The sequence below is a fragment of the Ranitomeya imitator genome, chromosome 2 (genome assembly GCF_032444005.1).
Source record: "Ranitomeya imitator isolate aRanImi1 chromosome 2, aRanImi1.pri, whole genome shotgun sequence".
NCBI lineage: Eukaryota > Metazoa > Chordata > Amphibia > Anura > Dendrobatidae > Ranitomeya > Ranitomeya imitator.
Window position 1 is genome coordinate 817520205 of NC_091283.1, and position 13991 is coordinate 817534195.

The following is a 13991-nucleotide window of genomic DNA, read 5'->3' on the forward strand; positions in this document are numbered from 1 at the left end:
ACGGTCATTGCCATCTAGTAACAATGCACCGGTCGTTGCCCGTAGGGTGCTGGGGCGCAGTAGGTGTGGGCCGTGAAGCGTCGACAGCTCTGCTCTCCTGTTAGCAGGAAGGAAAATCGTGCACTAAAGCTACAGCCATTTGTTTTTTAAGCGCAGGTTTCAGAGTGGAAGGATGGGGAACTGGTTATGGTCAATCTTATTTCAGTTATTTTCTATCCCTCGGTGGTAGTATAAAAAATTTGTGTTTGCTAATATAATGCCACAGTTTGATTATATTACAGACTTCGGAGCTGCTTTAGGGGGAACAGGAGCTCCTGGCGCATTCCCTTACTTACACTTTGCTGCGGAAAGTCGCTAACGATATAAAACAGAAATGTTTTATTTATACAGTAATAATATTACAAAGCATGCCGTGCGTCTTTCAGGTAGATTCTTATTTAAATGGGCCGCTGTGGTTTTTCTGATTTAACTCCGGTGCAGATGGAAAGACACTGCGACAAATACAAAATCAGAATCCATATGCCTATTCCGCAACTTCTTAGCCCCAACGCAACCCTTTTACCTGGGCTGCCCACCGAGCAAGAGCACATGATTATAGGGCAATGTGTGTGATCCATATAGGACAAAGGATTATTATTTATATATTATGCTTTGCTTATGAATATTTCATCATTCCACCAAAGCGCCATCATATTCCACAGAACTTTACAGACGTCATCATTACTGTCCCCCATTGGGGCTCACAATCTAGATTCCCTATCAGTATGTCTGATCAGTGTAGGAAGGAACCGGAGGACCCGGAGGAAACCCACGCAAACACGGGGAGACCATACAATCTCTTTGCAGATGTTGTCCTTGGTTGGATTTGAACCCATGACACCAGCGCTGCAAGGCTACAGTGCTAACCGCTGAGCCACCGTGGATGAATTCAATTGCGCTGCTGTTCTTTTACGTAGCACCAAAAGCTATGGAATTGGAGTTGTACTTATCATAGCTAATACAGAGTATTTCAAGATTATGTTAAAGGGAACCTGCTGGCTGTATATGCTCCTGTCCCTACCCCCCAAAAAATGACACCTTTTTTGGAAAGATCTGATGTGCCGCTCATGAGAAATCTACTGTAGAAGCATTTATGTAAATCAGACTGGAAGTGCACTAGGGTGTGTCAATGCACTTGGAAGAAGCTGAGTGAGTGCACTGACACTACCAGTTTGATTTGCAATTGGCTTTTACTTAAAAAGTTTTTTGGGGGCTTTCACAGCCATACTTCTACTTTGGCATCTAAAAATGTGCTGATAGGTTTCCGCTAAAGGAGTTCTCCACTCTTTTTTTTAAGCTAACAGAAGAGGGAAGCCATCTTTATAAAAGAAAAAGAAAATTGCCAAAAGAATCGACCTCCCATCAAAATGGTGGGAAGCATGGCTTCTTTTCTTCTGTTACATAAAAAAAACAGTAAATACCGACTTAAAGGGAACCTGTCACCTGAATTTGGCGGGACCAGTTTTGGGTCATATGGGCGGAGTTTTCAGGTGTTTGATTCACCCTTTCCTTACCCGCTGGCTGCATGCTGGCCGAAATATTGGATTGAAGTTCATTCTCTGTCCTCCGCAGTACACGCCTGCGCAAAGCAAGATTACCTTGCACAGGCGTGTACTACGGAGGACAGAGAATTAACTTCAATCCAATATTTCGGCCAGCATGCAGCCAGCGGGTAAGGAAAGGGTGAATCAAACACCTGAAAACTCCGCCCATATGACCCAAAACTGGTCCCGCCAAATTCAGGTGACAGGTTCCCTTTAAAGGGAATCTGTTAGTGGATCAATCCTCGTAAGCTGTCTATTTGGGCATGTAGCTCATAGCAAGTGGAATAAAAAGATACAGTGATATCAGAGATTCGATGTCTTATTCCCGAGAAAGCCATGTTTTTCTAAAAGGGGTTTTTCCTATGAACCAAGTTAATTTCAAAGTTGATTGTAATCACTAGATCTTGAAATAATAATAAGTTCCACAATTGGATGTGTTTAAAAAAAAATGTTCCTGTGCTGAGATAATCTTATAAATGTGCCCCTGCTGTGGACTGTGTAATGGCTGTGTCTGATCGTTGAGGGTCATGGTCTGATCATACCACAGCTCCTGGGCGGGGGGTTTAAGAGTATACAGACAATAGATTACTTTAATATGAAAAATGAGATGCTAAGATCTATGGGCCGGACAAAGATCTGCCTGAGAATCTGCCCCCAAAGATTAAATTAAATGAAAGTGGGAGTTACCAGTGTGAGACATGTAATGGCTGACAGCCTGCTCTCCTAGTCTACATATCTCACACCCTGTCTAAGCTGTATATTGTATATGTTGTATACTTCGTATACTACACAAATGGGAAAGGAGGACCAATGGCCCTACGAAAAGAATCTGGGACTTTCATGTGGCTTTTGAATGCCCATTGGCCACCACTAATCTAGTATCGTACCTAGGGTAAAAGTAAGTCCAAATTCATCATTGCCTTTGTGTCTTTTTTTGTCTAGTTTTGTTTGCATCCATTCATTACTCTATTTGTGCTTTTTTATGTCTAGTTTAAATTCGATTGCCTTTCCTGTTTTTTTTGTGCGTTTTCTGTTTTGTGGATGGAGTTTAGCGATTACAGATATTTTCGATGACTCATCAATTCCAACTTTTAACAAGTCGTAAAATTTGGCATGATTTCATTTCATCACTCCCCTCTCAACTTGGTGTACTTTTGAGTAAGTCAGTATTTTTTGCGCCATTTTGTGCAATTAAGGCACTAAGAAGTTGTAAAAACAGTTCAAAACAGAACCTTTTTTTTCCTTTTTTAACTTTGCACCAAATTAATGATCAGAGTGTGCCATTTTGAAGAATTTTGTGCCAAAAACAACAACTATTGCCACAAGACCAAAAATAATAGTGACTTAAAAAAATGCAAATGATGAATCCGGGCCAATGAGTTCAGATGCTGAAATTTAGGCCTAAAGACATCATATAGTAGGTCCCATTGCCCGATATCGAGTCTACTAGCCACTAATATAAGAGCTGGCCAATCTCTCACTTGTTTCGACACCATGTAATAGTAAATGATTTGCTTATTGGATATTTGAAATTGGACCAGAGTGATCGACGGCTCTCTAGATCGGCATCAATTAATAAAAGTGAAGTTGATGAGACAACTCTTGTAAGGAATGGCCAAGACGAATATGAAATGGCCAAGACGAATATGAAATGGCCAAGACGAATATGAAATGGCCAACAAGAATTTGTAGGAAAAGGAGACCTTCAAAGATTTTGGTTTACTGTTGACTTTCATTTTCGGTTAGATGGAAAAACATTTTGCTTTTAACCGAACCTTTTTTCGAAGCAACAAAAAAATACCTTGAAAAAGGTATCAAGAATATTAACATTTTCTAAAAGCAAAACAAGAAAAACTGTATTAAGACTTCTAGATATCAGGTAGACATAATTTTCCAACAATTTTTAAATAAAAAAAGAAATGTTCTAACATTCCGAGATTTGGTATGACTTTCTGCCAGCGGTGTTGGGTTTCGCCTGCTGTCAGTTCTCGCTCTCACTGGCACTGACACTTTTATTTTAATCCTTTGTTAAATCCCGTGCACTTTTCCTGTAGGAACATATGCATGGCTTCTTTGTGCAACAAGTGTGGCAATTCTCCAACGTCTATATCCCTCTCCCCTGGAAGCTGCCCACTGGACTTAGTTTTTCCCACTCTGGATATGTTGGGTCAGCCGAGTGCCAACATTCCTCGCTGAGTCACAAACGTAAAATGGACATTGTGTCCATAAAATAGCCTCATGTTGCCACCCGGGTGTAGCCACGTTTGCTTTTGTTCGAGAAATCAGACGGGGGGCTGAAAAGGTTTTGTGAAATGTGTGAGTGAAATCTGTCAACAATTAAAAATAATTGAGCAGGAACGAGAGCTTGACTTGGTGGGGTGGCAAGAGAAGGTGGCAATAAAGACGCAAGACAGACTCAGAAATAAAAATAAATAACTGTAATAACTCTGCCGGGGTGGCTAGAAAAGGGTTAAAACAATTTCCCAACAATCCGAAAGTTGAATTTTATTTTTATTGTTTTGTTTTAGAAACTTTTTATTTTTAAAAAAATTACGTAAAACTTTAATAAGGATATTTTTTAATCAATGACTTTATAAAGCCAGGTTCACACAAGCAGATAAAAAAAAAATCATCTGATTGTCATCCAATTTTTTTCCTCATTTGTCATCCATATGCCAGGCATTTTTGGGAGCACCCGTAGACCAGAAAGGACAAAGCACATCCGGCACACAGAAAAAAAACACTGAATATCTTTGGTCTGAGTGCTGTCTGTCTGTTTCTTTTATGAAAATATGGTAGTGTGAACTTGGCCTTCGGGTTCGTACATGACTATATTTTTGGTCCGAGTGCAATCCGACAAAACAATGGATGGCCGAGCTTATTCATGTGCTCAAAAACTACACATTTTTTCAAATGGAAACAACTTCAGGACACGATCCTACTTTGGAGACGTCTTTTGCTTCCTAAGGGTATGTTCGCACCGCGTCTTTTTCTGATGACTAAAATAGTATGTTTTTCAAATGGAAGATGCTTCAGGAATCGTTCCTTTTCTTCTGGCATTTTCAAGATGTTTTGTAATCCTGTGTTGGGCTTATTAATGCTTGTTTTCTGAAACACTTTGTTAATTTATTCTCCCAAAAGTCTTGGGAGATCATCAAGATGTTTTCTGGCAAAACTGAGATGAGCCTTAATGTTCTTATAGCTCAGCAGTGGATTTCATCTTGGAACTTTGCTATGCAGGCCATTTTTGCACAGTCTCTTTCTTATGGTGGAGTCATGAACCCTAACCTTCAGCGAGGCAAGTGAGGCCTGCAGTTCTTTGGATGTTGGGGGGTCTTTTGTGACCTCTTGGATGAGTCATTGCTGTGCTCTTGGGGTAATTTTTGTCATCCGGGCACTCCTGGGAAGGTTCACCCTTGTTCCATATTTTCGCCATTTGTGGATAATGGCTTTCATTGTGGTTCACTGGAGTCCCAAAGCTTGAGAATTAATTTATAACCTTTTTCCAGACTGATAGATCTCATTTACTTTATCTCTCATTTGTTCCAGAATTTCTTTGGCTCGCGGCATGATGTCTAGCTTTTGAGGGACTTTTGGTCTGCTTACTGTGTCAAGCAGGTCCTATTTAAGTGATGCCTTGATTGAGAAAAGGTGTGTCAGTAATCAGGCCTGGGTGTGGATAGGGAATTTAAACTCAGCTTCCCAAAGATGTGAAAAACCACAGTTAATTTATGTTTTAAGGTGGTGGTAATGGGGGGCATTCACTTTTTCACACAGGACCCTGTAGGATTGGATTTATTTTTCTTTTAATAATAAAGACATTCATATAAAAACTGGATTTTGTGTTCACTTGTATTATCTTTGTCTAATATTTAAATTTGTTTGGTGATCTGAAACATTTAAGTGTGGCAAACATGCAAAAGAATAGGAAATCAGGAAGGGGACAAACACTTTTTCACACAACTGTATATAATGTAGTAACACTGTTGAAAATCTACCATAAATTAAGTGGAAATGTGCATGACTTTCCGGAGCACTATGTATAGCATTTCATGTAGACCAAGACTCATCGCAAACACATCTACTGCCACTTCAAATTACCATCATTGATTTTACGTCAGTGGCTAATCAAGAATAAAAAATTTCCTGTTCTATCGATTGGCGCAGGTCCAGTGGTCGGATGCTCATCGATCAGTAAGTTAAAGGGGTTCTCCACTACTTAGACCACCTCTTCTCAATCCTCATGTTTCTCCTTTGTAAAATAATAACACCTATACTCACCTCCGGTGCCAGTGCTGTTACAGCTGTGGCGGCACTGGATCTCCTGGGGCTCATGTGACATTATGTCACGCAATCCCTGTGGCCAGTCAGCGCTGGCTTCACGCTTTTCTCTTCTTCTTCAGGCAGATCAAGACATCCGGAAGAAATGAGAGCAGCAGTAGCTCACTCCCTTCAGATGGCAATTACGTCCAATGGAAAGGGGAGTGAAGCCAGAACTGATTAGCCACAGTAAGGCTAGTTTCACATTTGCGTTTAAAAACGCAGCGTTTAAAACGCAAACGCAGGTGGTGAAAAAAACGCATGTAAACGCGTACAAACGCATGCGTTTTCGCATGCGGTTAAAAAAATGCAGCGTTTTTACGTGTTTACATGCGTTTTTCTGCGTTTGCGTTTTTGGTACGCATGATGAGAAATTTCACAAGAGAAAAATCAAGATCCAGACACAGCCATTGGGACTACAGAGGGCATGTGACATGACTCTGTGGACCAAAATATGGAAAAATTGTAGCTCTCAAAATGTGGTAACGCAAAAAATATTTTTTGGAATAAAAAGCGTCTTTAGTGTGTGACAGCTGCCAATCATAAAAATCAACTAGAAAACCCACTATACATAGAAATGGCTAGGGTTAGGGTTTGGATCCCTAGGGTTAGGGTTTGGATCCCTAGCGTTAGGGTTAGGGTTTGGATCCCTAGGGTTAGGGATAGGGTTTGGATCCCTAGGGTTAGGGTTTGGATCCTTAGGGTTAGGGTTAGGGTTTGGATCCCCAGTGTTAGGGTTTGGATCCCTATATCACCTTGATGGTGGGGGGTGGCTTATCAGTGTGTAGACTTGTTTTTCTCTATGGAAACGCATGCATTAAAAAACGCAACCAAACGCATGTGCATAAAAACGCATGCTTTTACATAGACAGCAATACGTTTTTTTTGCCACAAAAAAACGCATGTGTTTTTTTGCGGCAAAAAAACGCCTCTAGAAATTACTACATGTTGCGTTTTCGCAACAAAACGCAACCATAGAAACGACGCATGCGTCATAAAACGCGGCAAAACGCATAAAAAAAAACCGCATGCATTTTTAATGTTAAATATAGGAAAAAAAACGCATGCGTATATATGCGTTAAAACACAGCAGCAAAAAACGCAAATGTGAAACCAGCCTAATTGTGTGACATAATGTCAAGTGTTATTTTTTTAAAATTGGTAAACCTGATGATTGAGAAGTGCTTTTCTGAGTAGTGGACAACCGCTTTAACCAGACCACCTGTTAATAAACGCTTTACTACACCAGTATGAAAGGATCTAACACAGAATGAAATATTTATATGATTAAGAAGGTGTTTCCTTAAACAGTGCCCCTTTAGTCAATAGTCTGTTTCTGGTATTGCAGAATTTATTTGAGTGGTACTGAACTGCGATGCCAGACACAACTTAAGGACAACTTTTTTTCTCTAATCTCATATAACCTCTTTAAGGAAATTACTTTTGCATAAGATAACGTCACCAAGACATTAGCCATGAATTACGCCGGCCATTAATGGACTAGTATATTATTCTGTTTATATAAGTACACAAACTAGAGCCGGCTGCATGTTGATTCCGCAGAGAGATGAGTTCCAAGCTATAATAAAAGTGATGATGTTAAGTGGTTTAAATTTAACAGATGGCGTACTCTCTAATTGCAAAGTAATTTACAAGATGCTATAGAAGTTAATTACAATACATATGTGTGTGTCATAAAATTTTAGAAACCATAAATCCAAATGAGAGTTATGAACATTTCCGATAGGTTTTTTCTTTTTCTTTCTTACCGGATTGTTCCTCATGGCTCCGCCTACGGCTCTGGCAGCTTTCGAATTGCCGCTGAGCTCAGCAAGTTCCTTGTAGGTGATAGTCTTCCCCATCGTCACATTCTTCAGCAGAGACATCAGCACCGTTTTCTGGAATGAATCTAAAGGAGGGAAAACCTTCTGTAAGCAACATTTGGGAAGATAGAGAATATTTCTACATTTGTTAATACCTTAAATGTACGATTCATCATTCGCGGGAATTGTCCTCTACTTTATACATGTGTTTAACAAGTGTATTTTTGGTATAGTCTACGTTTTTGAGATTTTAGACCAAATACCTTTAGCAATTTTCAATCCCGAGAATAGAAATTAATAGTCCACAATCAAATACTATAAAAACAAGTTTTAACCTTAAAAATAGCATTTATTACCTTATTACCTATTCCCAGGATTGGTGAACAATGTCTGACTGCTGGGGATCTCACTTGTGTAACCCCTGCCGATCACTAGGATGGACAGACACAAGAACAATGCACAAAAAGAAGGGCCCTCAATTGAACTATGGTGGTCTATTGAAAAGAACCTGTAATTAAAAAAAGAGTCCATAGTGGTAATCTTCAGGTAGGTACCATTTCAAACATGTACAGCTACCCTTACAATTCTTCAACCCTCCAAGTCTGAAGGCCGAGCTCGGGGCCATGAAGTTCCTTAAGCAAAGATTAGGAAGAATCCTTTAATACTCGGGTTTTTAAATAGGTTACCACCCAAGAATCTGTCGGAGATCAATGTCTTGGCCAAGGTTTGATTCTTCCAGAAGGGTGGAGTAGAACAACTGGGGGACAAGCCAGCCTAGTGTCATGGCTGAAAAAAATAAAAAATACTTGTATTTGGACAGAATTTTGGGATGGCCAACAGATCGCCACTTCATATCCTGCACTTTCAGGCTACCTGACCTAATGGCATCTATCAAGAGGCCCTGTGTTGTCTACGTTAGCCTTTAGAACACTCTGAGTGAGCTCGAAAATAGCGGTGATCACGTATGGCCCCATTCAATGTCTGCAGGGTTGAACCAAAATAGGCGAGTACATCACTTGGCAGTTTTTATCACCCACATTGAAATTAAACGGAACTGATATTTATCTGCATCCATAGTAATACTACAAGTAAACACCATTTTAAACATGTGTAGCTGTCTAAAGGCTGCAGACTAATGACAGACCAATGTGTATGGGGGGCCAGCTGGCTTGTCGGGGGAGATGTTGATCAGGCATCTCTGATTTCGGACTGCCAATAGCATTGTTCCACCCCTGAGATAAGATGCTGGCTGACAAGTCAGTTGGTGGCTCTCTCAAAGAGAACAAAGGAACGCTTGTCCAAGTGAGCCTTCCTGTGTATGGGAGAGACGTCCGAGATGAGTGTTTGAGTGTTGGACGCATCGTTCTGCCGACAGTCATTTAATGTGTATGGCTAGCTTTTACTGGAAGTTTTGCTGCAGAGAGAATACAATGTTATATTCTCCCTGCAGCTGCTCACTTCCAATGATAGGGCGGGGGCAGGGCTGTGAACGGTCAAAGCTCAGTATACAATGAGTGCCCTGTAATCATGCCCATCAATTCTTGACTGACATATTGCTCAGTATACACACTACACAAATGCTACTGAGCAGGCTGTCAGTCAGGAAGCAGTGGGAGTGATAAAACTACATCGACCCGATGACTGGAACCAAACGACTGCAGGGAGAATATAACTTCATTCACTCATTTTTTTAAATTGCATTTCCTTGAGGATTTTAACTATGGATGCATATAAATACTGTTTTTCTACAACAGGTTCCCTTTAGTTTTTATGTGAATGACAAAAACAGAGTGGTGTACTCATTACTTCAACCTTGTAGACATTGACTGGGGGCATGTGTGATCACCACTTTTTTCAAGATCCTTCTCACTACATAAAGGCACAGATGATTGGCCTCGGGGAGACCAAAACATCCAACACCGCGGAGACACCATCACGTGTTTCTCAACGCAGTGATTCCAGAACACTGCCCCCATCCCTTATGGGAAATATGCAGATGCATGTAAAGAAGCTGCGGAGACACCATCACGTGTTTCTCGACGCAAGCTAGCTTCTTTACATGCACCTTCTCACTACATGACCTGAGTGTATTATGGAGCTTGGGTAGACAAGGCTAGGGGCTTCTGACAGATGACATTAGGTCAGGTAGTATCAAATTCAAGGATATGAAGTGATGTGAAATAGTGACTTGTTGGCCACCCAAAAGTATGTCTGAAAACAAGGAAGGAATTTTTATTCAGCCATTCAGCTGGCTGAGCACCATAACTCGGACCACCCAAAAGAACCAAATCTTGGCCAAGACTTTGACTTTCGAAGATGCTTTGATGGGAGCTCATTAAGATACAGGAACATTAATGGGTCTCCCTAAGTGTTGAAAAATAAAGGTTACGGGTACATAACCCAAGCAAGGTCCTCTGGCTTGAAGCATCACTAAATAGGTTGAGGCCCTTCTCCTTCTGGAGTTTGTGCTACATGTGTGAAGAAAATACAATCTTGACTTTGAAAAAAATTATCTTATGCATTTGGTCTTATTCTGGCAAAGGTGTATTTTCATGGCTTAGTTTACGAATGAGAAATCTTGCCCAGTGAATTCCATATTATCATAGTTCCTCCAATCCCAGTAACAATCAAACACTAGAGAAGCCCAAACTTCATCCACACTATTGATAGGTTGTTGAAGAAGGGTCTGAGCAATCCCTTATGTTACAAGAACTTTCATTATTCTAAGACGTTGATTTTCTCCATAATCCCAGTAATTACATTGATTAACATTTTTCTATAGGGAACTAAAAATGTCATTGAACTCTTGAGCTTCCACCAAAGTTACTTAAGTTTGCCCGGAAGGCTTTTGAGCACTTTTTCACTTGGTTAAATGAATAGAAATAAAAAATTATTTTAGACAGAAAGGAATGATAATCACTTTGTTAAGGGGGGCAAAAAAAAGAGTATGTTTCGTCTTTAATATTATAACATTAAGCAAATTAAACATAAGCATAATCCAGGTGATACCAAAAGAAGGTCACCGAAGAAATTAACTTTTTTGTTCATTAATTTACATGGATTAGCAGAGGGCAGAAAGATAGCAAATCTGCTCCAGTTTTTTCCTATGATATAATTTCAAACCATACACCGAGTGTGGCAGTAGGTTGACTGTGGGGTTAATCAGACTGATTTGTCCTTTTAATTGCTTTCTATTCAAAGAAAATTCATTAGATAATGTTCTCTTCAAAATTCATGAATCAATTTAACTGGAGAAACCACATTAACGGCTTTGGGATCGTTAGCAGAAGCATCCGTGTTACTCGTTGATTGCTGGGAGAGTTTCCTAAAGCAAACATGGGTTTGTTTACTATGACATCTTTTCGAAAAGATTGCCTTTATTTTTGGGTGGCACGTTGCCGCTTTACATAAGAACTTGCCACTCTTTAGTAAATATTCATAGAATGGAATATTAAGAAGCGGATGATCTCTATGCCGGGCTGCGCTCTCGTAGTAGTGTATGGAGGGAACTGAACGCAGGAAGATATTGGCTAGTAAGTTTGTTTCCTTCTTGTTCTTTTTTTTTGCAGGGGGACAGAAAAGGGAGGCTGGGCTCAGCAGGGTGGCTGGAATTAGGCTTTGGGAAATGTGTAAGAATAAAATGAGAAGTCTATGCAAACTTAACTGGAGCATGTAACAGTTACAAGAAACAGGGGAATGGTTCCAAAAACATCATTTAGGAGTAGAAGAGTTAGAGAGAAAGAGAACAGAACAGTAATGTCCATGTCACCGAATCTCATTTACATAGCAATAGGACAGATTTAAAAACTATACAGCTCGGGGAGAAAACAGTATTGAAAATGGACAGAGTTGGTACAGACGTGCGTTCTGCATAATGTCAATCTTAAGTTGAAGAAACAAAGCGAATACATGTCTCGAGTATGTTGTGAAGCGTGTGGTTTCATCAACGGACTTAAAGGGACTCTGTTAGCAGGTTTTTTTTGCTATGTAATCTGAAAGCAGCATGATGTAGGGATGGAGACACTGATTCCAATGATGTGTTACTTACTGGGCTTCTTGTTGACATTTTGATTCAATCCCTGTTTATATCTGCTGCCGATCTAGCAGTGCTCAGAATGCTGAGCCCTGCATAACCCCGCCCACACCACTGAGTGTCAGCTTCCTGTGTACACTGTATATTGATAGGAAGCTGATAATCAGCAGGAGTGTGGTTGGATAAGGAGGCACGAGGCACCTATTCCTGTAGTGATAATCTCCTGCTGATAAAATACTGATTGTATTAACACAACAGCACACAGCCCAGTAAGTGACACATCGCTGCAATCAGGTTCTCATTCCCTACAAGGCCTGACTCTCAGATTACAAAGCAAAAACCTGCTGACAGATTCCCTTTAAAGGTGTAATAGATGCTTTCTCCTAATGTAAAGTGTAAAAAGGTTGCTGATAATATTACAAAAGTGGCAGCTATGGCACATCTTTTTTTTTCAAATGGAAACTGGCAGAACTTGATAGACCCCTATTACCTTCCATTGATACATTCGAATTCTAGTGTTAATAGTTATCCGGATGATAATTCAGATTGACCTGCTATTGTGAACAAAACCGAACCAACAGCGACACTAAACAACTGCCATATGGCAAATATTTACCAATCGGCGGTCATTTAAAAGCCTGCTTACACAGACCGCCCGCGCTAAAGTATGCACACTAAACAATCAGTAATAGATTGTCAGTGTGCACAGACTGCCCGTGCTCTCGGCAGCAGGAGACCTGTGTGCACAGGAGTATGTGCTGCCGAGGACAATGATCTTTTATATAGCACAAAAAATCAGTCCATCCGATGAATGAGCATTAGTGATGAGCGAATATACTCGTTACTCGAGATTTGTCGAGCCCGCTCGGGGGTCCTCCGAGTATTTTTTAGTGCTCGGAGATTTAGTTTTTCTTGCCGCAGCTGAATGATTTACATCTGTTAGCCAGCATAAATACATGTGGGGATTCCCTAGCAAGCAGGCAACCCCCACATGTACTTATACTGACTAACAGATGTAAATCATTCAGCTGCGGCAAGAAAAAGTAATTTCCTAGCACTAAAAAATACTCGGAGGTCACCCAAGCATGTTCGCGAGAAGTCTCGAGTAACGAGTATATTAACTCATCACTAATGAGCATTTTGCTCGTTCATTGGGTGATCAGTAGCCTGTTTACACAGCAACATTATTGTGAAATGACCATCTGCAGTTCAGGATTATCTTTCAGACAGTCTTAAGACAAATAAGTAAAATATGACGAAGCACGCCCCCTGAGGAAGCGGTAACTATTGAATGCGAAACGCGCGTTGGGGTATGTGACCAGGATCCAGACGGGACCTCCACTCTACTTTACATGGGTAATTAATTCCCTTTTATTTGCACTCTTTGCACATTGGTTCATGGCGATTATAGCAGCACTGATTAATGCGCTGATACCAGTAGACACTTTTATGTGCACATGCTGGCAGCACATTTGCTGTATGTTCATTAGTTAACAACTATTTTTTGCTATTGTCCCAGACTGTGCTTTTAGGTCACCATTTGTATCAATGGATTTAGTCACAAATTTCTAACTTTTTCTTATATGGTAATACTATGTATGTGGAAATTATATGTTTTCAATAAATTTCATATTTTTGGTCTACTTTGCTGACTATTTTTGACTCCTGTTTCTCCTATTTTTGCAACATTTATGGTTGAGTCGCCATTTTTTTTAATGTGATTTACAGCTGATGTTTATTTATGTATATTGCATGTTGTGACATTATTACTTTAAACATATTAGTTAAAAGGCAATGCTTGGCTCTTTTTATCTGTGATATATTGACGTTTTCCGATTTTAGATATGGCAGCCATCAAGTGGTAACAAGAAGTTGATGTTGGTCATCCTATAACATAGCTCAAAAGAGACAACCGATGCAGCTTTACTTTCTGTTATCAAGTTTGCCAAAAAGGTCTCGGTAACTGAATAGGAAGATTCCTATATCTCTGCAAGAAAATGAACATAATTACCAAACATTGACTGCTGCTCTAACTTCAGTCTACAGTCATGGCCAGAAGTTTTGAGAATGACACCAAAATTATATTTTCACATGATCTGCTGCCCTCTGGTTTTTATTAGTGTTTGTCTGATGTTTATATAACATACAGAAATATAATTGCAATCATATTATGAGTACCAATAGGTTATATTGACAGTTAGAATGAGTTAATGCAGCAAGTCAATATTTGCA

At 40.0% G+C, this 13991-nt stretch overlaps 1 protein-coding gene across 2 annotated transcripts in view; it reads right to left on the reverse strand.

The window, feature by feature from the left end:
- Positions 1-13991, reverse strand: part of MGMT (O-6-methylguanine-DNA methyltransferase) — a 545121-nt gene that overhangs the window by 44712 nt on the left and 486418 nt on the right. For both annotated transcript variants that reach the window (XM_069753943.1, XM_069753944.1), the window contains exon 5: positions 7673-7812. In XM_069753943.1, the coding sequence (XP_069610044.1) occupies positions 7673-7812 (140 nt within the window). The remainder of the gene's footprint in view (positions 1-7672; positions 7813-13991) is intronic.